Source organism: Ptychodera flava, chromosome 17 (genome assembly GCF_041260155.1).
Source record: "Ptychodera flava strain L36383 chromosome 17, AS_Pfla_20210202, whole genome shotgun sequence".
Taxonomy (NCBI): Eukaryota; Metazoa; Hemichordata; class Enteropneusta; family Ptychoderidae; genus Ptychodera; species Ptychodera flava.
Genome location: NC_091944.1, coordinates 26,017,255 through 26,043,084, shown reverse-complemented (window position 1 = coordinate 26,043,084; position 25,830 = coordinate 26,017,255). Strand labels below are relative to the sequence as shown.

The following is a 25,830-nucleotide window of genomic DNA, read 5'->3' as shown; positions in this document are numbered from 1 at the left end:
TTTTTCTCGCCTAATGCGCATCCATCCATCATCTTCCGCCTAGAGGATGATGAAGCAATAAATAAATAAATAAATAAATAAATAAATCATTAAATTTGCATGTAGATAAGATTTTGTGGACATGGTTCTGTCACAGTCTAATTAATTGAATCTATGAAGTTAGACAAAAGCTGTGAGTTTGTTTCAAAATGTAGCCACCAAAAACATTATTTATCGAATTTTAACATTATCGAAAAACACAGTATACTGGTACGTCCAAACCGTATAAATGAGAGTGAAGATATAATGAAATGGGATTCTGTCTGTTTGGTGATTAAAGGAATCATGAAAGTTAAGTAACAGATATTATTAAAATGTACTTGAAGTAGTTTGTGTTATTAATTATAATGTTCTGCTTTAAGCATCGAGCACTGTACTCATTTATTCGTTACTTTCTTCAGTACAGTGACCAGTGAAGTGTTTTGATTACGCAGCCGGTGAGATAAACCTTGTTTTGTCTTTGTAATTTTTTATTTCACTTGATATAGTTCGTCAAGCCCACATAAGAAAATATTGTCACTTGCACGCATTCTGTCATCACAGGGCAATTCGAGTTAATTAGCATAATCAAAATGGCCACTCGCACATCACTTTTCGAATCAGAAATAGGAATCAAATGGTCTTTATATCTTGTAATTTCACATTTATTGTTTTTTATCGTGACAAAGACAATAATAATAGAAAATATATTTACATTTATTAGTTTGTACGACATGCTTATTTTCATAATGCCAAGAGTGCAGCCGGCTATATACCCTTCTTTATAATGAATAACTGAATATTCATTTTTATTGTGTGAATATTTTATATGATATTTATATGATCACATGTTATTAAATATGTAATTTTTACGCAAAAAGATGCAAACCATAATGATATTCACATACCATTTTGACGTTTTTTACGAGAATGCCGCCAGGGATGCATCAGTTTATTGGTGCAGCGTTCGCATCGGGCGATGGGTGCCGCAAATGTCTATGTGTATTCTTTGCGACATTTTAGCAATAGCATTATATATTATTATACATCTTACATTAGTGACTGGGGAGTCAAAAGGGCCGGGTATCGATCGTTTTCGTAGAATGCTTATGTCTTACTCAGCAATTTTTCTACCACATTGGAAACACCATCGCCGACGCAGTTCTAGATGGCTTGTTCCCTAAACATACTGAGCGCGAGACATTTGTGTAATGGGTCCCTTGAAACTGTTCAATAGTCCACGGTTAGGGGCAGCCGTCGAAAGCATTGCTCACGCAAAATTATTTTGTCGTCGATAGTAGATGAATAAAAAAAGATTATCGCCTTAACATTTTTTCTCCTTGACGGTACGTTGTAAGTGAGGACGTCGGTAATTAGTATACAATATTGAAACTTAATCAAAATTATATCCTTCAGTGTCTCATAAGATATTACTGCACGAAATGCAGTCTCGAGTTTCAAAGTGTAATATAATGGTACAGAGAAAAGTTGCTAACTTTCGGGAAATGGTCTATTCATTGGTCAATAACGCTCAATGCTTCGGTGTAAGTTTTCATTCAATCTCACTCCCCGTCAATATCAAATTTTGTTTTGTTAGTCTGTTCAATCGAGTGGCCTTCAAGGACTTACAAAAGATAACGCCTACAAATGTTTCTCTCACTATATAATTAAGAAGCGAAAAGTTTCTTGATTCATGTCTCCATTTTAAGAAAAAAACATTGTGGAAAATTTGGACTTATCACCAGACTTTACTGAAAGGTAGTCGTTACTTTGTACTTGAATTTGACATTTGTGTAACAACGTTCACAAAATCATCATCTTTGCCAAACACACCAAGGTACGGCCTATGTGACCATGGACATAAGAACATGTGTAATGTAGTGCAGAGTGTTTGTAAACATTCGTCTAAATTATATCGCCGACATGTTTTTAAGTATCTATATCGGTTTGCTGTACATATCAACTGTCACACTTTCCTACGTGTAGTCGGATCGCTCCTTTGTTGTGCAAATTCACTAGCGTTTCAAACTCGGCTGCCATGTTGTGGACCTGCTTCATGTAGGCATATTTCTCGTAGTAGTGATACTGAAGGGGTTTGCCGTCTGGGTCTTCTGCGAAAGGCCAGAATCCAAAAAGATGAACCTCGTCGCAGAAACTCAACGCTGTAGAGAACATAAGTAACCCTGCAAAGAGGAAGGAAGTCTCTTGTAAGGTATATAAAAAAGTAATCTGATGACAAGAAAGAATGCCTGTACTTGACTTTACCTTCTTGGTTATAATGAGGAGTTGGCTTATGAAGATTGATTTGACATTGTTTGCATCACTATTGGATACGGCTTATATAGCTTTGACGTTCGAATCATTACTTTATCGAGCTTTTACTATCGTTTCCTGTAGGTCTATAGTTATATTTTATTCCATGCTTTGTTTTAAATATATCACGGCTGGAAATAGTTATGAAAAGTGTCACTTTAAATTGTCAAGTATAAATGTGACAGATAAAAATAAAGTCTTGTTTCATGTTCTTGTGGTTGTAAAATATTTTCCATCCCAAAAATCCAGAACTGGTGATCGAGAGGATTTTTCCGCCGTTTATCACTAGACAGTATATCAGAAAGTGTTCAACTTGGTTTATACTCGTGATTGTTAAGCTTTAAGATATGATAATGAACGTTAGACCTAAATCAATATTCTACTCGCCTGATGACACAAACTTTTCCTTAATACCGTATTTTTTGCGATAAAACCCCTTCACGGAAGAAATGTGGCGGGAATACGCGAAGATTACATCGCTGTTCACAGACTTATGTATATCTTGTGCTCGGAAAGTAGTCTTTCTCAGGCTCCGGTACATGAAACCTGTTGTGTAGGCTGTGGCATTTTCAAATTGCATGATGAGGTCATCCTTGTACTTCCGAGCTCCGTTCTTATTGAATCTCGAATAGCTTGGGAAAACAACGATATAGATAGTAATAATTAGCATTAATTTGCATTAACGTAACAGTTTTATGACAAGGCAATATTTCACCGCTGGGATTTGCTAGATTAACTCGTTGCGGATGATATAATCGACAATATCATATCCCACGCCTCGTAATTGGCATAAATAATCAAATAATCTTTGAATTACCCAAGGTAAAGCAGTATGCTATTTCAGGGAGGTAGAAAGGGAGTTAATTGTCACTATGTGCAATCAATATAGGTTTCAGAATAGTACGTCAGTCGCTTCGAGTCCCAAACCCTCACGAGCCACAGTCATATCGTGGGTTTAGACTTAGTGTATTTATATTATATGTACGGCACAAGCGGTAACTGGCTCGAATAAACGTTAAATGGCAAATAAACTTTTCTTTTTTCACTTTGTTTACTTTTATAGTTACTGTTTATAATCACGCGACGGCATGAGGCTTTCCCCAAAGAGAAAACAGCGTTTGACGTATTAAGAAATCTACATGGCGATCTTCGTCATATTCCCTGCCATTTTCACACCTTTTAATTTCCGCTCGCACATTATGTGATTTATCGTTTCATGTTATTCATCTTTATAATCTGTATTCACTTGTTGCGACTGAAGTCAAGATTTGACAGGATATTGAAACAGCGCAGGCAATATGGCAACTTCCTGGTTTCGATTGTGTAGTACACTATATATGAGGTAGAGTAAAGCACGGCAGTGTAGAGCACGGCAACAATAAATTTCATTTTTTTACCGTGCGTTCACATAAAATGGTGCACTGGCGATACTAGACCATTCTCTTTTCGCCTGTTCTCGGTGAGAACAGCTATATCAAATCAAATTTTGCGAATATCCGACAGAGAACGGCTATTTGAAATACCACTCGAGTATTCCAAGAACCGCGACCGGCATCAGCTGCTGGAATCGAACGACTTACTCCGCCACGTTGGCACAGTAGAATTCCTAATTATGCTGTATTGGAAAGTAGTTACAAACTAAGCTTACCAATATTTCTCACTCGTGTGACATCATAGAAAACTCATCACCCCCAACATAGCTGTATCCCAACGCCTACCGGAAGAGAGGAATACTGACGCTAAGTAGGGGAACCCTAGTCTTCGATGAAGTCACACATGTTCGTACAATGGGAGATTATATTATTATCTATCTATCTATCTATCTATCTATCTATCTATCTATCTACTATCTATCTATCTATCTATCTATCTATCTATCTATCTATCTATCTTATTATCTATATATATATATGGAGGGCGCTATTGTACGTAGTTGCCTGTGCTACATCTGTCTCCAAAGAACAGTACTTTTCACCAATGTTCAGTTGAAGTTCGGTTTTGAAGGTTTTTATTGGCTTCAGTATCCTTCCTTGGCCACGTTTGGATGACTATGGGCGTCGCACTAATGGTATGGCGTCAACGAATTGGTTGTTTCACTCAACCGTTGCAAGCAAGACCGAATGGCGGTCGCCATATTGGAACGGACAAGGTACCCGTTAGCGCCTTTGTTCTCGTGCTGTCGTTTTTCATCCTGCTGACATGTGGGGATATTGAGAGCAATCCCGGTCCATCTAACAGAGAAAATACAGCAACAAGGTGCAGCTTTAAGAACCAGACAGAGTAAATCAACGGACAGTATGTTTGCCAGTTATAGCCCAGAAGGTTCCCCCTGCACACTCAACCCATCTGTACAGAGAGTGACGCCATTGGTCACCAGCTGAAGACCTTCATTGACAGCAATATTTCGTCCCTTCATCATTCAATGAAGAAAGATTCTCTGAAGTTTAAGGAAATGCAGAAAAAAGAGCAGTTGAGTTGAAACAAGGACTTAAAGGAGTTGAAAAAAGAACTTGTTGAAGCCAATCGGCTAATAACGGAATTGGAGGCAGAACTTAAGAAGAAAATGGACAAAATGGAATCAAAACAATATTACACAAACGGCCAGTTGCGGAGGAATAACGTAATTTTCACGGAATTGAACAAAGTAAAAACGAATGCTTGGAAGAGTCTGAAAAGAAAGTTCGTGACTTTATTTCACGGGAGCTAGACACAGTAGTAGGTGAGACTATCGAGACTGAAAGAGGCGCACAGTTTGACCAAAGCCTGTAATAATCCACAGCCGATCGTTGTCAAGTTTAGTAAATTTAAAGAGAGAGAAAGAATTCTGCGGTGAGCAGAAACCTGCCCAGAGAAAGTCCGTCTAAGGTGACTGAAGATCTTCCCCAGTCGTGCGCGAGAAGCGAAGAAAGTTGGGTGTGTTTCTCCGGGCAGCGAGGCAGGACAATAAGAGAGCGTCATTACGGTACGACAAACTCACAATTGAAGACGACGTGTTCGTGTTTGACCAGACCAAAGAACCTCCACAGTTGAAGAAAATTGGGAACAGATTTTGGCATAGCCAAGGTCCTTACAATCGTAACTCAACAACAGAAAGAGTTCACTCTAAACCCGGTATGATTAGCTCTGACCAGTATACAGTATTACAGAACAATGTCACCGAAGAGACAGTTTATTTATCAGATGATCATTTGTCGTGTATCCTTTGGAACATTAATGGTATGAAAAACAAATAATAACAATCTGTTAATGTATTTACAGCAATATGATCTTGTTTTATTGACAGAAACATGGATGTCAGTCGATGCTTACTATTCACAAAAGGTTATGGAAGTTTTCATGTTAGTCGAAGCAAAAAGGAACATTTTGGCAGACTCTCTGCAGGTATTAGTTTTATTATCGCAACAAATATAGTAATAATATTACATGAGGGAAAATGCCAAGAGGATTTGACCGGTTAAGAAGGGCTTGACTACGCAGTTTCTGCGTGGTTAAGCGTCATTACGTATTCATGGTGACCCCTGGCCAGCTGTCAATATCTTTGGGGCTTTTGTCTTTTGGCCTGCTTTGCATATGCGTAGTTGGACACGACCTGCCAATCACCCAGGTAGTCAATTAAACTATTAATTGACTGTTTACCGACCCAATTAACACTATCCAGCAGTATCAGTCAATATTTAATCGCGTGGCCCGGGTGGGCACAACGTAGGAACGCGTGTATTTCTATGTGTACGTTTCACTTGTGGTGTTGTTTGTACAATCGTGCGTTTGAAGTTCTTGTTTCACCTACAGCATTACCTTCAAGGTGACAGGCTTACTATTAATGTTCAGTATCATTGCACCGAGTTCTGCCAACGGTGAAAGCCACTTGTTTTGCCTACTAATTACTGCCCGTCGCTGCCCGTCCTGAATGTAGCCTATCTATAGCTACAGTAGTCACATAAATCATTTATCAGTTTTGATATATACTCCTAAATTGTAAGTTTGATCAAAATCGAGACCACATTCAAGGGCTATGCAGACTGTCCATGTACGCACACACAGTGACAAGAAGGCGGCAAACACCTACTCACCAAGCACATCGAATCTGCGGCGAAAAGAAGCATAACAAGCTAGGCTCATCGCCAAAACAAAGGCGCCAAGCGCTAACAAAAACCCATACCAAGCGGCCCTTTTCAGGGCCACCAAATACTCCAAAAAGAGAACTACCAAAAAAACCATAAAATGACATAGAACACACAAACACTTAAAAGAAATAACAAAAACCGTACACATAACAAACAACTGAAACACAACATTAAATACAAAATAAACAATCACCGTAACGAAACAGAAAAAATGGCCGTGGAAATAAATCAGCTGTTTCCAAAGAAAGCCGACAACAACATGAAATTCAACAACAACCTCTCGTCGCTCAAACTATGAAACTCCAAAAAATAGTACTGGGCAAAAGCCTTAAAATTCATTCGGACACCAACAAAACCAAACAGAATAAAACCACCTCAGGATTTCAACAAATAAAGTCGTATAATGTGACTACGCTACATCGTGAGACACAAATAATCGCAACACCAATTCAAAGAAAAGTCAAATTGGACTCCACGAACAACAAAAAAAAAAAAAACTTGAAAGCTATTTGAAGCTGCTAAACTCGCACTTCTAGAGATACCCTTTCAAACAAGGAAACAAAACATGTCGCGTGCCAAAAGAATCGCGATAAACCAGCTTGCAAACAATGGACAAATTTCGGGAAAATAACCCTTCGACAAGGGTCGGTTTTTCGTTATTGTCAACACAAAACGATTACGTACACGAATGCGAAAGGCAATTATGCAACACTCAGTATTATACACAACAAGCCAGAAAAAAACAGTAAACAAAGTAAACGAACTATTAATCAAAATGTACGAGAACAAGCACATCAACCAGGATACTTGTAAGTATCTTGATCCAATAAACATAAAATCCGTACCCCGCAGTGGTACTTATTGCCTAAAAATTACAAACCTCCGAAAAAATCTAAAAAGCACACCAGTCAAAACAAAATTTACCAAAGTAAAGAAATGTAGAACAAACAAACCGAACCACCAAACGGACTCACAACGTGATCAAAATTAATATACTTGCCTCGCTAATCGGAAAGCAAGACCACTAAAATGCATTAAAATAAATTTTCACCAACACAAACTAAGGAAAGAATATACACTGCGACTGATGAGAAATCACATTCGGGTTTCGAAACGCAAGCGTCAAAGGGCGACTCTATCAACTTTTGTAACAACATAGGTCCGGCTGCGTCTCGCCATAAGCTTTCCCCACACAAACAAAACATTACCGTACACACTAATCCAAACTTCTCTACAAATATCCAAAGCGAAACAAACATTTCATTAACACAAACAATCGGATAAGAATGTAGGAACACATTTTCGAAACGAATCAAACACAAACTCGACACAAAAACTTTTAGGATAGTTAGGTGGGGAGCCTGTTTCACATTTTTTACATCTCGCTATACTGTCTATGATTCTAAAAATAAAGTCATCTGCCACTTTTTCTGTACACGTGGTTTGGCAAAACTCATCTCTTCAATCGAAAGTCGGGCGATTTCATGGTTCTTTAGGGCATTTAAGTGTACGTCGAGCTTAAGGAATGTGGTTACATTCGCGATGTTTTATTCGAAATTATTTATTTCTTCCAGGGCAAATGCACATAATTTATGCTGTTGGAAATACTGGCCGCTCATAAACAAGACAATAATCTCAATATGTGTGCATCTTTACTTTTATTGTCAAAGTACCACCGACACCCACAATAAACCAAATGGTTCAGTACAGGTGTTTGCAACTCTGCCATCCGACTGGTCAACAGGAAATCAACCATAGTGTCTTTTGGCACGCGTATACGCCAGTCACCTAGGCTACGGTAATCTGCACCATTTATCACCATCAGGAAGGTACTCCTCCCCCTATACCACTGGCGATCCCACCATCAAGGCACTGCGTCATTCGGCCAAACATTGTTATTGTAATTTCCTGCATAAAATCAACAGCGAGGTCAACCGGTCAAATCGTCTTGGGATTTCCTGGCATGATATGGGTAATATGTACCGTAAATGAACTCAAACTTTGTATTGGAGTTGTGTATCCCCCCCCCCCAGGGTTTAAGTACCCATACAGATGATCACAATTTCTTTTACCTCAAAAAAAAATTTGTTACACTTTCAGCTGTCTATGCAACAAAATTGTCTGGCATATCATTGTTATATCTTTCAATATGATGAAGCAGAGAAGAGTAAGGAGTGTTGGGCACTTGAGGTTAAAAGTTACTTTTTCAGTAGGAATGGGCAAAGCATGGCTCAATCAAGGGGTAGGGCGTGTCAATAGTTTATCCTCCTTTTTAAACAACGCTTAAAGATATTTATATCCGAGATTGGCATGCTAGTTTACCTATATTTAGTAACCTTGACACTTATCGTATTATCAAAAATTAATTTTTTTGTGAGTCATATTTGTCAGTTATTCAGGTACACAAGTTTCGCAGTGCTTTATGTCATTTTAGACTTTCTGCACATTCTTTACGAATTGAATCTGACAGATCTTTAAAAATTAGTCGTTAACATAGAGTTTGCTGTTACTGTGATACAAACGGTATTGAAGATAAATATCACTTTTGCCATATTTGTCCATTATATAAAGAGCTCAGAGTCAAATATTTACCTCACAACATTTACACTCATCCATCAATTGATAAATTTACTCGCTATTTCAAATGAAGAATGTCACTGTTATCCATAATTTATCAAAGTTACAATCTGAACAATCTGTGATTTTTTGCAAATTCTATGTCTTACAATGTTACTGTAAATACTTCAATTGAAAAGATGTACAAATCTTATTTATATATGTACAACAACAGTGTCTTCCGAGATGTACCTATTTTTGATAACTTTTGTATACATTTTGGCTGGAAGCCTATTGTAAAAGAATAAAGATTAATAATAATAATTTATATATTATTATTATTATTATTATTATTATTATTATTATTATTACAATTTTAGGGGCTAGAAGTATTATATAGAAATCTAATAACAGTTCATTGAAGCTGTGGGAATTCTAAAAAAGAGGTGTTCGAATGCAGGCCCATTGTGGCAGTCGTGCGCGCGCAGAAAACAAGGCACAGCGACTGTGGAGAGTCTATGCCAGTATATTTGCTGCAAATATACCTTCACGCATGCGCACTCGTTTGCCAGTGTAGTCTGCCAATATGAGCATGCGCAATTGAGTTTACCTGCGCGTGAATGTGTAGTCTGTACACTACGTCTCGTGCTATAATCTTGTCGTTGAGCTTTGCATGTTGACAGAAACTGGAATTACTGCAGAGAATACTTTTCAGGACATCACAAGTGAGTCTTTATTTCAGAAATTTCATGCCGCCTGTGGCCATTTTGTGGAGTATAAGCTTATACGTACCTGGAGCGACGGTATACAGTATTTCTACTGTACATATTGCCAGATAATATGCGATGGAATTTTGCGTTTCACGTCGTTCAATCATTCAGATGGAAATGCCGGCCTTCTCCAAACTTTGAAAAAAAATCAGGGTGACAGACTTTGGAATGTTAACTCTTGTATAACAATGACGTTGAAGACATTTGTATTCGAGCTCTGCAACATTTTTGATTTGAGATCTCTCATGGCGGATTCACTGAAACAGTGAGTATTCAACAACTTTTTCCTATGTCCATGTAGCACTTGTGCAAAAATAAGCGAGTCAGGCCTTTGGCGAATCAATAAATGCGTTTTTCACCAAGCTGAAAGGTTGAAAGATGCGTCCGTCACTTTGGGACGAGCTAGATAAATGCAGTCAAACCAAGCTGGGCATAGAAATTTGCCATAGTATGACTTTGTTCTGGAGACGACCGGCCGTGCGGTGGAACTTTGCAACAAAGTTTCCATATCTGAACTGACGTACTTGAATGACAGGCACAGGAAACGATGGCCAATAAAAGCGCATTCTCTAGCATTTGATAATAATGTATCAATCTAAATGACACGGAAATTATGCCTCCTATTTTTAGCCCTGCTACAGTATGTCTCAGAGCTGAAAAGCCCATACTGTTGTCATGTTGTCATGGCGACTTTTAAAATTTGCATACAACTGTGAGAGTGAAACGGGTTGTTTATAGGTCACAAAACTTTTGAGTCCCACTGTCGTCCATTACACCTGTTTCCTTGGGCATTAAAGGTGTGCAAGTATACAATCAAAAGACTAGAAAATTCACTTCATGGGCAGAACCTTGTAAAATAGCCCTTTCTTGTCTGGTTAATGAAAAAAAGATACCCCTGATCTAAAATACGCATGGGTACCAGCCAGTGTCACCAGGCTACTAACTTCAGAATATGGTTGCCCAAGTGGACTACCAGGGAAAAAAGTTAATTTCGAGCCCTGGGCAATATTAAACATGAAAAATTTAACTTGTAATATTTCCCCTTGTCTTGGCCTGCTGGGTTTAAAAAAAATGTTTAAAGGTATACAGGGATCATGTTCAAATTTAGCCATTGCTACCATGGAAACGGGAGATCTAGCTAATCATCAGAATCAGAGAGTTTTAAGGGGTCACGCCAGGTCACACAAAAAATATTGCACCACTACATGGCCATAATTTTACTTTAGTTAAACAATCAAAAATATAATAATTTGTCTTCATTATTCTTCCTGGAATAAGGCAAAAAATCAAAATAAATTATTATAAAATGAACATTATTATACGTCGTTAATTATAAATCCATAAAATAAATAAGTACTAGTGAATTATGTTTTAAATAAAACAAAAAAAAACCTGTGCGCTACTGTCACTGCTTGTGATAAATATAATGGTACATTGGGTGATAAGGAGGATTGGGTTCGGATACTAGTAGAATTAATTTCAGGACATAAAATTAATTTGAAGGCATAAACTTAATTCGATAAATGCATAATAAGTTAGTAATATACTATATAACACTTATTTGGGATGACTGCATGAAACACAATTAAAAATGCCTGAAAAATTATTTCTGGTCTATGTAAAATTAATTCTAACACACTAAAATTAACGGAAAACATAATTTTGACCAAAATGGCCCCAATATACATTACCTTTATTATTCTTTCTAGAATGAAGGCAAAGAAATTACAATTATTATTATTATAGAACAAATGTTAAAAGTTGTAACTTAGAAATCCATAAAATAAATAAAAAACAGTGAATTATTTTTTAACATAGACCCTCTCAAGGGTCTATGGTTTTAAATAAAAAAACTGTGGTTACCGAAATGGTTACTATGGCAACATAAGACAAAATGAACATGGAGTTTATGCTGTTATATATATTTACACTTAAGAGAGCATTTGCATAGTAACTGGGATTACTTTTAAGGACTTAGAAAAAAAAATTGAAATTTTAAAACGCAAATTGGTTACTACGGAAACACAGGGCTGTAAAAATGGATATCATATTTGATCTTTCTTACACGAAATAACCCTTTGGTATAATATTTCTGTTGATCACTGGATTTTTACAATGAATATTTGGTCTTTCTAACCCAAAATATCCCTTTGATATAACACATTCTGTTGATTCCTGGATTTTAGATGGAATCTTTGAAAAACTGGTAATTTTTACTCCTGAATGGTTGCCATGGAAACATCTCACATTAAAATGAATGTGATTTTTTTTGTGTGCTAACCAGAAAAACCATATTATCAATTTTTACATCAATCAATAGTTCTTTAATAGGAATTAGGGAAAAAGTAACATTTTCAATCCCAAAATAGTTACCATGGCAACTCAAAACATTAAAATAAGTCTTGTTTTTGTGTTCTCTGACCCGAACTCCCCTGCTAGATAATTTTCATATCAATCAAAGTAACCTTTCATTGGATATTAGAAAACTGAAATTTTCAGATCATATTTGGTCTTTTCGACCCAAAATACCTTTATGGTGAAATTTTCACGGAAATTGAAGCTATTATTATTGGCGTTATTATTTCTATATAATGCTTATATTCATTATATTAATTATTATGTAACGTCATATTTAGTATTTTGTCACCAACGTTCATTGTACCATGCATTTAACACTTCGTATTTGATGTGTGTAGCACAATAAGTTATAACATACTTGGAAGCAAACATTGAAGGGTTACAAGTTATCAAATCTGTTTTAGACCCAACATCTTCTGTGTAATTGAAGAGTCTTCCCATATTTAATCTGCAAATTAAACATACATCAAGAGTTTTACCACATTTTAAAAATAAAAGTTATAGATTAGAAGGTACGTAGTTAGTGTTTTAACTGCACACATTTTGAAGGAAAGTCTTCTCGATTACACTGTAATGAAGTTATTTAACTGTACAAGCAATAACAAAGAATATAACGGTAACTCAAACGTAACGGGATATTTACCAAAAGGGAAATAAAACAAACCAAATGTTAACTGATTGTGCTCACGTGTTTTACAACAAGTTCATAAAGTATGTGACGCTTCACCGAACAATCAGTATCATTATACGTAGCACGTTCATCAACTTTCGCAAAGTACTCTCAGAGTTAAATCATTAATTACAAAACTTTATTAAATATGCAAATGAGCTGTTTATTAACTTGACACTGCTCAATGCTTCATGAGACAATTACATTACTACCAGATCAACATCTGCAGCAAGTTTCATCAAATTTATGCTGTAATTGTGTAGTACTTTCACTAATTACAAAGTTCATTAGATATGCAAATAAGCCCTTCCTTAATTTGACACTGCTCAATGCTTGATGGGACAATTATATATTTATTAGATCAATATCTATAGCAGGTATCACCAAATTTGAAGCTGAAATTTTAGAGTTATATCACTTATTCAAAGTTCACTTAATTATAAGCCCTTAATTTACTTCAAACTACCTAATGCCTTACAACACAGTCAGATATCCGTTAGATCAGTATCTGCAGCAGATTTCATTAAATTTGGCGAAATTTTTCTCTGAGTTATATGACTAATTACAAAACTGAATAAAATATGCAAATGAGCTATTTATTAAATTGACACTGGTAAATGCTCTCAGTATAATTAATAGATATATAATTACAATTTATACAATATTAGTTGCAGGTATCATCAAATTTGGTGTAGGAATGTCAGAGTTATTAATTTCACAAGAACATTAAATATGCAAATAAGCATATAATCGGCATGACAATGATAGTATCATTATAATTTTTTGAGATTGTCATCTGTGAAACGTTTCATGAAATTTTGGGCAGTATTTCTTGATATATGTCGACACTGTCATTACAGTCTCCAAAGGAAACATATTATATGAAAAAAAAGATATTTCATTACTTCATTAATATGCAATTATCATATGGTACCTGTCTACTAAATCTGACTTAATCTCTTCAGGCGTTTTTGAGTTACCGTGTAAACAGACAGACAGACAGACAGACATACATCGATATGACATTAGCTCCCTGTGTTGACACGTTCTTTGTTTAAAATAGTGTCAGCATGAAACGTCGTGTTCAGTGCACTCTCTTAAGTTTAATCAAGGGATCGAGGAATAATAAACGGACCGCTAATGTATCTTCTCGCAATATGCAGTGACTCTCATATTTACTTTTCTCGCCATTCTCCACTCCGAAGCTTTGGTATCATATTTTAACAGTGACAGGTCACACACGTTAGTGAATATTATTCCCACGAGATCGATCACATGTATCATATTGTCACATCTTAAACTAAGCATAATGCGTTTTTAGAACATGGTTTGTACCAAAGGTAATACTCGATCATGAAGGAGACGCTGAATTCTGCCATCGTTCTTTATATGTATTGAATCTACGAGAGTCTTCAGTGACTTAAAAAGAAAGTGTAACCAATTATAACATCGAGTATTACTTTGCACAATCATGCAAGTTTAGAATATATACGCCAGGTAAAGGGGCTCTGAAGAAATGGCACGTTTTGAACATAGTGCGTTATTGTAAAATTCAGCTTACCGCACTTCTGAATTAAGGTAGATTCACCTTTGAAAAGGTATTCTGACTTTCAAACTTTTAGAATATTTTTTTTCGGTCTACTAATTGTGGGGGCTCATTGTGTGGCTAAAAGTTAATAAAGTTTAACTGCTTATTTTTGTAAAAATCGAAAATTCAATTCTTCTTCATGGAGCTTACAATTGCATAGCGGCCATTTTGAATTTCAAATGTCAGGAAATTTGAGGTTCTTTGTTTCCTTAGTACCAAAAGTTTTTGCGTCGACACTTGATTTTTATTTTTGTTTCAAAAGGGTGTGATTGAAGGTTTCTTTACAGAAAGTTTTAGCACAAGTTTAAGTCTTTAACTTTTCAGGCGCATACAACCTTCAAGTAAACCTATTGCAATTAGTTTATAAATATCATCATATGCCCATGACCTTATCAGTGTTTCCTCTGACGTTGAACGTAAAATATTAGTAGCTATACGGCACGTTATATATCATCAATTGTTGTTTATTTCCCAGAACGATGTTTTAAAAATGGCGACCTTTGTATCACAACAAAAGTTTGCCTAAAAGTGGGAGGGATTTGAAGTAGAGGGAAATTTGGGATTACAGTATCAAATCACATGTGCTGATATGTATTTTAATCGCAGAAATGATTAATCGAGCTCACTATATGCATGTGGGCATTCATACGCGAACGATGTTCGATAGTCCTGCTTATCGCTGCTGGGCGGTCGGCAACTTCTGCACTGCACAGGTGGGACTTCTCGCGTTAGCTGGCTGAGTCCGTTACATTGCGGACGATCGCCGCCGCTGGAAATTTTCCCTCCCACCAAAAGGGATCATTTACTAATAAACGGTTTTAAATTATAATCATCATTAAAACGGTTTCGTTTTAGTAAATGTTGACCTGAAAGCACAATATTTATTTTTCCATGCAACTTCTTAGAAAACAGCACATTTGTGTCGAAAACCACCCCGCAAAAATTGTTTCCCTAACAACACGATGTTGCTTTCCATCATGTCTGCCGAAGAAAATCTGCAAGAGCTGTTCCTCCTCTTTAAATTGTTGTTTGATGAAGAAATATTTTAGAATTTGCCTCCAGAGCTAAGTCCGCTACTGCAGCAGCCTGACCAGCAACGGTATGTTGAATATTCTGCCCTTGTCAAAGCCGAGTTTATTGAACAACAAAAGAAACAAAATACCGTTCGAAATACCAACACAGCGGTAAGGCAGTTCAAGCTATGGTTGAAAACAATGTGGCTGACTGAAAACTACCCAATCTGTTATATTCCACCAGCCAAATTCGATGAACACTTGGCAGCCTACTTTCCAGGAATAAGGCACAAAGATCAGAGGGAATACGAACCCGACACCCTGACTAACTACCACTGAGGTATCGATTGTTTCCTGCAAGACAGTGGATACGGACATTCGATCATCCGTGACAATGAATTTGAAAAATCAAAGAAATATGTTGCAGCCAAACGCGTTTCTCTGAAAAAGCAGGTGAAAGGAAATAAATCAAAAAAGCTGATCGATGAAGAAATAAATATATTGACGGAGTAAGGCATTATCGGAAGATCAAACCCCGAGTATCTGATCAATGCCGTTTTGACAAATAACACGACGATGCTTGGGTTTTGTGGTGGAGAAGAAAACAGACAGTTGAAGTTGGGAGATATTTTGGTCAAAAAAGCTGCAGGAGGGCTTGGATATCTTGAGTTTAATGAAGAGAAACTAAAACACGATGGGATCAAGCAGAGAGTCCAATAAGATCATTCAATCCGAAGATATTTGCAACTCTCCGATTGCAATGTATCGGAAGGGGCACACCAGAAAGTCTATTTTACCTCGCAATCAACTACGTTCTTGTAAATGACATCTGGTACACAAAACTTCCAATTGGGCAGAATAGACTTGCCAGTGTTGTCAAAACAATGGCAAGTCAAGCAGGCATTGTTGGCAAGAAAAACACATTATAAGGAAACGACCATCACTAACCTCCTTCACGCTGGTGTTCCACTAACGTGAGTCCAGCAGCTCTACGGGTCACAGGAACATTCAGAGTGTCAACAATTATGCAATACCATAGCTAAGCCTTGAACAACGCTGAACAAGAAATATCGAATATGCTCTACAACGCAAATAACACTAAACTATCAAGGCAGCTCTTTTACAATCAACGTAGCTACTGGTAATTGTCAGCCAAAATGCCCATCAAGAAAATGTCTTAGGGCAGTCATGCAACAGAAGTAGACTAGGTTTTATTAGTGGATAGAGGGACTATGTCCAAACCAAGCGCTGATACCGTTTGATAGCCTCATATTATCAAAGAAAATGCGTATACATTACTTTTGATATTCCGATAATAAAGCGGTTGAATATTAAGCATCAAACTCACCTGATTATGAAGTTTGTAGCATCTATAACCTTTCCACACTTGCTACCCAACAAAATCCCACTGTTTCCGACCACGCTGCATTTCTTAAACGCACCTTTGTTATATGGATTTTCCTGTAGGTCAGCGGAGTGTATTAAAGTGTCGTAAAGAGCATTCTGAACCAACAAAAACTATATTGATTTATATTCAAAATGGTATAGAAGATACACTGATGGGACTCATATAATCATCAAATTTAAATTAAAAACTATGACTCATGTTCATACAATGGAAATGCAGCAACATTCGACTCCAGGACTGGCCTTACCTTCGGCAATCTGTTATACTCATCCAATGTTACATTTATCAGCCATTTCTTAGGACCGTCATGCTTCAGTGTACCATTTATATTCAAATTGACGATCTTCTGTGTAATCACAAACTGTTCGGACGTCTTACAGTACTTCTCGAGATCAGATCTGCGGCATATCAATTTTAACGATGCATTTTTTACGAAGTTGTACAAATCTTCAAATTTTTCATACTTGGATGCACGGAAGAGCGAGAAGAAAGCGAAAAATTAGCGGGCGAGGCGGGGTCGCACGGTAATATGTGGCTTTCCTCTCGCCTGAGCCCATGACTAATAACGTTGAGGGTCAGAGTAGAGCCCTTTCTTTCAAATATAATGCATACAATCCACGGGAATTTTGTGTGCAGTAAGACTGGATTGCCCCCTGACAAGAAAATGCGAAACAAACAGGATAACGACGGATACGTTCTTACAGTATGTTCAGGAAAAATACAACTGGAACAAATATTGTCTACGGGTGTTGCGAGATTAATGATGATGCTGCAACAGAAGTAGACTGGGTTTTACCAGTTTTGATTCTGAAATAACGCAAATTATACCACGTGAAGCTACTTTGTCCTTCACAATTTTAAAATATGAGCTTTTCTGAAAGTAATATTAGCCTTCATTAACCAGAGCTCAGCTGAGAGTGAAAGGTTGCCATGATCTTTTGATGAATCCAGCATATATCAGTGTTTACGGTTAAGCTTCATCAACGAGAGGGCTTCCGAGTTGAACCTAGATTTGATGCTGTTATCACAGTGAATTCCGTGTTGCTTCATACTAGATGTTGTAAGTATAACTACGCAGATATCCCAGGCAATTAATATTTAGGAACGTCATATAATGCATATTTCTTACTATTTGTTTATCTTCCAAATGTTACCACATCGCCTAAACCACATTCCCGCGTCAACGTTACGCATTCGACGCGAGATAAACTACATTTAATCAACCCTTTTTCTCTTGACTCCTTTCCACATTTTGTCGGTCGCGCATTCGACAAGAAGATTTAAATTTTAAATGATGATGTGTTGCGCAGATTTATTCTTGTAGTGTCTCACAAAAGACCCGTAGAAGCCGAAGAATTATACAACTCACATGATTGCGTTTCTGTTGTTAAGTTCATCGTTTGGATACAAATACCAGCCGAATAATGCAAGTGGGCGGTCTCCCTAAAGATTCCTACATCATTGGAACCTCTGGCCCTACGTTCGGCGGATCTTCAACCTTATCAAGATCACAATTTCAATGCACACTTACCGCAACCTGTTTGCCTGTTCGACATTAAAGCTCCAATTCGTATTTATGCTTCGGAACATATCCACCACGGAAACAGAAGACCTCGATCCACCAGTTTCATTGACTTGTTTCCCTTCAGGAAGGCCCTCTATCGCGCTGCCGTTGATATGACCTGCTACTGTTGTGTTTGGCCTCTGTGAACTGCAATTATATCCAGTATACGTAGAAACGTTGCCTTTCAGCTTTTCATCTCCAACTCGAATCACTTTTTTAAATTCCTTAATATGCTTTATTTCCGCTAAAGACAAAATGTTATATTCAATCCTTCTGGTCACATCCACCCTCGAAGCGACTGACAGTAATACCATTGTGAAATTTGCTAATCCGACAATGCCAAGTAAAGACATCACTAACTTCCGATTTTTCATTTTGACAAATCTGAGAGAGAGAGAGAGAGAGAGAGAGAGAGAGAGAGAGAGAGAGAGAGAGAGAGAGAGAGAGGAGAGAGAGAGAGAGAGAGAGAGAGAGAGTGGGGGGTCATTTCATAAACTCAACGAGTCATTTAGTGTTATCAATGAATGTTTGTTGTCATTGGACGATGCAGTAGTCTTCGGAGGTTTGACATTTGTTTTGTTTCAAATTGACTAACTGTGTAAAAGTCCAGTAGAAGGACATTGAAATATTCACATATCATTAGAGGGACAAAGTAGGCCATTTTTCATGAAATTTTGTATGGTACGAGATACTATTTACATTGTTTGATATGTTGAAAGATACTGAATGAATGGGTGACACGATATATGAAACCATCGCGAAAATGAATTAAAGGTCATGACCATTAACATTCCAACTTTTCCCCACACAGAAACTGGGCAGTTTGGATTATTCACACCTATCTTAATCCTACTGTTCGTAATGTTTATGTCGTAAACACATCTATCGCACACTTTAAGCACCTTTCCCGGGTTCTTGAACCTGTTCTCCGGGTTCTTGAACCGGGTTCTTGGCTGTTGTGGCCTTTTTGATCACCCCTCTTAAAATGCTTGGATAGTTGACTTGGAAAACAATTAACATTAAAAGTTTCATTAGCAATTAAGCCAAACACCGGAGACATCATGAGACACGAACAATCGCAACAACACCAATTCAAAGAAAAGTCAAATTGGACTCCACGAACAGCAAAAATACAAAAACCTGAAAGCTATCTGAAGCTGCTAAACTCGCACTTCTAGAGATACCCTTTCACAAGGAAACAAAACATGTCGCGTGCCCAAAGAATCGCGATAAACCAGCTTGCAAACAGTAGACAAATTACCATAAAAACCCTTCGACAAGGGTCGGGTTTTGTCTTTGTCAACACAAAAGATTACGTACACGAATGCGAAAGGCAATTACGCAACACTAAGTATTATACACAACTAGCCAGTAACGACACAGAACAAACAGAAAGCAAAGTACACGAACTATTAAACAAAATGTACGAGAACAAACACATCGATCATGATACTTGTAAGTATCTTGATCCAGAAAACATAAAATCCGTACCCCGCAGTGGTACTTATTGCCTAAAAATTCACAAACCTCGGCAAAATTCTAAAAGACACACTATTCAAAACAAAATTTAACATAGAACAAACAAACTGAACCACCAAACGGACTCAAAACGAGACCCAAGCATTAATATACTTGCCTCGCTACTCGAAGAGCAAGACCACTAAAATGCATTAAAATAATTTTTCACAAACACAAACTATACACTGCGACTGATGAGAAACCACACTCGGGTTTCGAAACGCAAGCGTCAAAGGGCCACTCTATCAACTCTGTAACACAATAGGTCCGGCTGCGTCTCGCCATAAGCTTTCCCCACACAAACAAAACATTACCGTACACACTGATCCAAACTTCCCTACAAATATCCGAGGCGAAACAAACATTTTTGTTAACACAAACAATCGGATAAGAATGTAGGAACACATTTTTGAAACGAATCAAACACAAACTCGACACAAAAACATTTTGGATAGTTAGGTGGGGAGCCTCTTTCACACTTTTTACATTCATTGCTCTTGTGTGGGGGGTTGTCAACCTGATGAAATCGCAAATCCTCAGATTTCCATCTGATATAAGTATGTACGTAAACAAGAAAAGTAAACTCATGAATTTTAATAGACGGGGTGGCTATGACCAATTTCAAGCCAGATTGGTCACAGCCACCCCGTCTAAGTCTGTGTGGGGAAAAGTTGTCATGAATCATATTGGCGATGATTTCATGTTTCGTGTCTAAAACATGGGTCGAATACACGCATGGGCACCCATTTATCCAGTATCTTTCAACATGCCAAACAATGTACATTGTATCTCGCATTAAACAAAATTCATTAAAAATGGCCGACTTTGTCCCTTTAAGTTGAAACTATAGGACTGGTATAGGTTGAATGAAACCTAGCTACCTCTGACCAAGATCAAAATCTTCTGCACCTGTGCGCAACGTCTCAGTTCATTGCGTTTCACAATGGAGCATTGACGTTCAGACAATAAACGACATGAACGAGTCACTTTTTCGTCTTACAACAGTTGATCTGTTTGGTTGAGCCGGTACACCGCCATGCCGATGAAACGCAGTTTTGCATGACTTAATTTGTATTTGTCATGACTTAATTTGTATTTTGCATGACTTAATTTGTATTTTTACAATGCAAGTGTTCTCCCTTTTGATCACCTTTGCTTGCAACGTCGGAAGTTTTGAATCCGTCCTTAAAATAGACTGATGTTATACTGAAGCGACTTCAAGTGTGTACGTTTCAAAACTACCGCAGTGTAGTTCATCAATACGGCAAATAAGGATTTTCACCAAATTAGTTCTGTGATATATTATTAATGTTACTCTCATCATATTGATTGCAATGTCGACGAACAAAAGCCATTTATACACCTACACACAGTGTACACATCCTAATAATATCATGGTTCCAATTCAGTACATCTCCTGAGAAGCCCTGGGAAGCTTGTGTTATCATTGAAGCCTACTCGTATGTACACAGTGTCTGAGAGGACCTTTTCTTTTATCGTTAAAACCATATTCACAAAGCTAATTATACCAAAACTGCCTTGTGGAAACTGTCATTTTAAGAAAAAAGACCTTTTAACAGAAAACCTGTCACAGGAAGGAAAATAGTTGCATCAAAGAGAACAAATATATCTTCTAATTTTTCTTTATAAAAATATATATGTCTCTGTATCAATATTTCATGAAATATAAGTGCATAGTGCCTTCTCATTGTGAGTGCTAATAGAGAAAGCTGTAGAGGATGAGGGTGTTGTCGTGCTTTGTATTAAACTACATTTTTCATGATGATGCTGGGTACACTTTGTATTACAGACTTCCGATTTGAAAACATCCAGATATCCATGATTTATATATCTCAGATAATAAGGCGCCATAAGGGCGCGCCGTAACTGAACGATGCAATTTTAGCTGGTATGATGCTTTGCAAAACAGACAATTAATTTGCAAACATCCAAATATATCTTTTATATATATATATATATATATATATATATATATATATATATATATATATATATATATATATATATATGTTTTCAAGAAAGGTTCCCCCTACAGTCCAAACAACTACCGGCCTTTTACTGTTCTTTCTTTATTTATTCAGTAAAATAACTGAGAAAGCTGTCAATAGGCAACTGTTGTCATTTCTTGAGCGTTTCAATATCCTATATAAGGACCAATATAGATTTAGAAAATCTTTGAGTACTAAACTTTCAATTTTTGATTTAGTCAGTGTTTTTTTTTGCAGAATTTGAAAAAGGTAACTTTGTTCTTGGTATTTTTCTCGATCTTACAAAAGCGTTCAATACCATAAACCACAAGATACTTCTTTCAAAGCTTTCACACATTGGTATTCGAGGTCCTCCTTTAAACTTGTTCCATAGTTACTTATCCAACAGACAACAATACGTCTCTGCAGCAGGATGCAACTCTTCTATTCTTCCTGTCAACTGTGGAGTCCCACAGGGATCTATCCTTGGCCTCATTTTGTTTCTTATCTATATCAATGACTTTCCGAACTGTTCTTCCTTCTTCAACTTTAAACTCTTTGCTGATGATTCTAACCTTTTCCATCCTTTTATAAACAGATCTTTGATGTAAATCAGGCAAACGCAAGCAAACCTCATGGATGTTGAAAATTGGTGCAATGCCAACAAACTGACAATTAGCTACTCCAAAACCAACCACATATTCCTTTCATCTCATTACAATCCATTCAATAATACTGGTCAGTTACGTATTAATAATGTTTTACTTGAAGAAGTCGACAATATCAGTTATCTAGGAGTTGACATTGATAAAAATATCACATGGAAACCACAGATTAAGAAGGTTCTTGATAAAATTGTTCCCAAGTTTTGTATTATTTCCAAACTAAGGCATTATCTCCCCAAATTCACTCTGTTACTCCTTTACAATGCTCTTATTCTCCAACATATTTCATACTGTTTGGAACTATGGGGCAGTACTTATCGCTCATCTCTTGATTCAGTTTATAAGGCACAAAAGAAACTTGTTCGTATCATTTGTTTTAAAGATTCTTTCACTCATAGTAGGCCACTTTTTCAATCTCTCGGTATTCTTGACATATACAGCCAGTTTAAATACCAACTCTGTACATTTATTCATGATCTCTTTCATAACAGATTACCCAGACGTTTTGATGAGTATTTTTCTTTCCAACAACACCCTTACAAAACAAGATTAATTACAAATAGGGATATTCAAATCCCAGAAGGAAATACACTTTGGGCAAATTTTCCTTTGACTATCACGGTGGCAAAATATGAAATGAGATACCACATGATATCCGTAACATATCTAAAAGAAATGGCTTAAAAAAAGCGAAATTAAAAGGCTACTTCATTACCAATCAGTGATCCACCAAATTTACCTTGCTACATTTTATTCTTTTTCTCTTTGTTACGTGTTTTTTCTTCTTTCTGAAAGCTCATTTTTCGCCTCAGTCCTTCACATTAATCTGTTTTAGTCAGAACAACACTGTATTTTACCGTGCGTTAATTTACAAGTTTACTTTGTTTACCTATTGTAAAAGCCCTCTGTAGTTTGCGATTGGTTACTGTCTGTATATTTAAATGGGAAACAGATGATGCAAGCGTCACTTAAGCTTTTCCTGTTTTCCAGCCATAGATCACATTCTAATAATTGTGTAGCAATATATTTTCTGTAGAAATGTCACTATTACATTTTTTGTATATATATTTTTAAATATTACACCACTCTTGACATTTTGTACATAGTACATCGTATTTCTATGGCAAATAAAACAACTTTATATATCCTTTACAATGGATGCAGATTGCGTTATTTTCTATCGCCAGAAACGTTAACTTTTTCTAATCACCCAAGCATGTTGTAATTCCAAGCAATTTTGAAGGTCACTGTATTTACTTTGCTACCATAGGTTGGTTTTATTCTCAAAAATTACATTTCTTGTCTTACCATGTTAACAAATATTTGGATTTAACTGGGATTTTAAGAGATTTATTGTGGACCGTTCCTTGCTTTAGTTTCTAAAATTAAGATTCACATATTCCCTGATTCTAAACACTTATAAAAAAGGAGTTCAACATTTAGGGCTCGAAATTAACTTTTTACCCTGGTAGTCCACTTAATTTGAGCTACTATTTCCTGAAGTTGGTAGCCCAGTGACAATGGCTGGTAGTCCATGAATATTTTAGTTTAGGGAACACAAAATAGCAGTAAAACTAGGAGCTTCAACTCGAGAAATCCTATGTTATGTGTCACGAACGCTTAATTTATGCTAATTTATGTACATTTTAACACTTTGTTTCACTTTCAAAATCGGCTTATACATTCAAAGAAATTGTATCACTTTCAAAATCGGCTTATACATTCAAAGAAATTGTAACTTGAGTAAAGAAAAACAGAAAAAAATATTCATATGATCTTTATGAACTGGCACGCCTTGTTACACCCGAGTCCCTCTATACAGAACGTTATACATTGATACTGATCGACAACAATAGGAAAAAGCGAAACTCAGCCAAGCTTAACTGACACAGTGTTTTATATCACTATTTCAAATCAAACTGATTACATAATCTCTTGATACAGAAGTGACAGTTTTGTGAAATTTCAGCATCAAAACCCAAAAACTTGACACAAGTACGTCTTGTATGCTGCTGATCAACAGCATAGTGTGGACTGGCATACAGAGACTGCACACGAAAAAGCAACTCAACATTCTAGTATCACCGGTTTACATCTTGTGAAAACAACAACATAGCAGTGTAAATTGTAATAGCCACCAGAAAAAACACTCTTCATAGATGAAAGGATAATTGCTTCAAACAAATGAAACTGCATGTTGACTGCATTTAGCTCGTCCAAAAGTAACGGACATCGCACGCCAAGTATTTCATGTCCCAGGCTTTGGTAGTCCGTGTGGGCTACCATTTTATGGACTTTGGTGGCCCCAGGGAAAAGTTGGTATACTGTGGACGCGGGACTACAGCTAATTTTGAGCCTGACACAGCGTATTTCAGGACTTTGGTGGCATGTACAAATATTAGAGCTGTACTTCAGTGTTGTTACCCTGGAGATCCAGCTTTTTGTCCTGAAAATCTGATTTATTGTCTTCGATAACAATCGTCGTGTTCTATATTGTTAATATCAACAGTGAAACGTTGTGCCAAGCAAGCGGCGTATGTACACGTTAAACAAGCTACTTGACATATATGTTAAATTTTTCAGCTGTAGCTAAAATAATGGTTCATGATTACATACTCCGCGAAGGCAAACAATCTCCGAAGGCAAAATACTTTTTAGGGTTTAGTTACAGTACCTTTATCAGCTGACCTTGACAATCCTTTTCTGTTCTTCTATTACTGTCCTTCTTTCACAGATGTTGTTGTCTCAGGCTCGAGAAGTGGTGAATTAAATTTAAACGTGCGTTCTAATTGTCTGTTATAACGTATGTTTCAACTGACATACATACAAAATGAGTTGGGAAACGTTACCGACTGCTTTTGCGCCTCATGCGGCCCAACCTGTTCAGAACCACACCTCTTACTTTATTCCATTCGTTTATTATGCATGTCACTTTAGGGCGTGTCATCAGATGATTTAATTCTCTTCCCTGCCTCCATTCCATCCATTGAACCTTATCCGTCACAGTATGGTATCAAGAACAGAATTAAGTAAACACAATTGGAACTAATTTGGGTTAATTGGATCGTCATCAAATTTCTCAAACGTTTTAGATGCCATATAGCTGAATGTTTGAATATAACAAATTACTCATAAAAACAAGTGTGTAACTTAAAACGAAAAGCGGATGAGCTTACATTTGCAGGTTGAAATAACCTTGCTTCACAATCCCATTATCCCAAATTAGTTCTAATCGTGTTAGTAGTTAAGACATATTCTATCGCCAGAAATGCTTCTC

At 36.8% G+C, this 25,830-nt stretch overlaps 1 protein-coding gene across 1 annotated transcript; it reads right to left on the bottom strand.

Moving 5' to 3' along the window:
• Nucleotides 1-1,750: 1,750 nt before the first annotated feature.
• Nucleotides 1,751-25,738, bottom strand: LOC139116509 (CMP-N-acetylneuraminate-poly-alpha-2,8-sialyltransferase-like). Its single transcript, XM_070679126.1, has 7 exons — nucleotides 25,228-25,738; nucleotides 18,350-18,766; nucleotides 17,066-17,216; nucleotides 16,759-16,871; nucleotides 12,498-12,587; nucleotides 2,719-2,963; nucleotides 1,751-2,201 (listed from the first exon to the last, which is right to left on the bottom strand). Exons 2-7 carry the CDS (start codon nucleotides 18,754-18,756, stop codon nucleotides 1,978-1,980), a joined length of 1,230 nt encoding a protein of 409 aa, XP_070535227.1. The 5' UTR covers nucleotides 18,757-18,766; nucleotides 25,228-25,738; the 3' UTR covers nucleotides 1,751-1,977.
• Between the last annotated feature and the right edge of the window lie 92 nt (nucleotides 25,739-25,830).

Bases quoted from the DNA above. Each gene is read 5' to 3' on its own strand.
- LOC139116509 (XM_070679126.1), bottom strand. From the start codon at position 18,756: ATGAAAAATCGGAAGTTAGTGATGTCTTTACTTGGCATTGTCGGATTA. The intron at 16,872-17,065 runs GTAAGGCCAGTC...GCTGACCTACAG, and splicing joins AGTATAACAGATTGCCGAAG to GAAAATCCATATAACAAAGG. The intron at 2,964-12,497 runs GTATGTTATAAC...TGTTTTCCCAAG, and splicing joins CCTTCAATGTTTGCTTCCAA to CTATTCGAGATTCAATAAGA.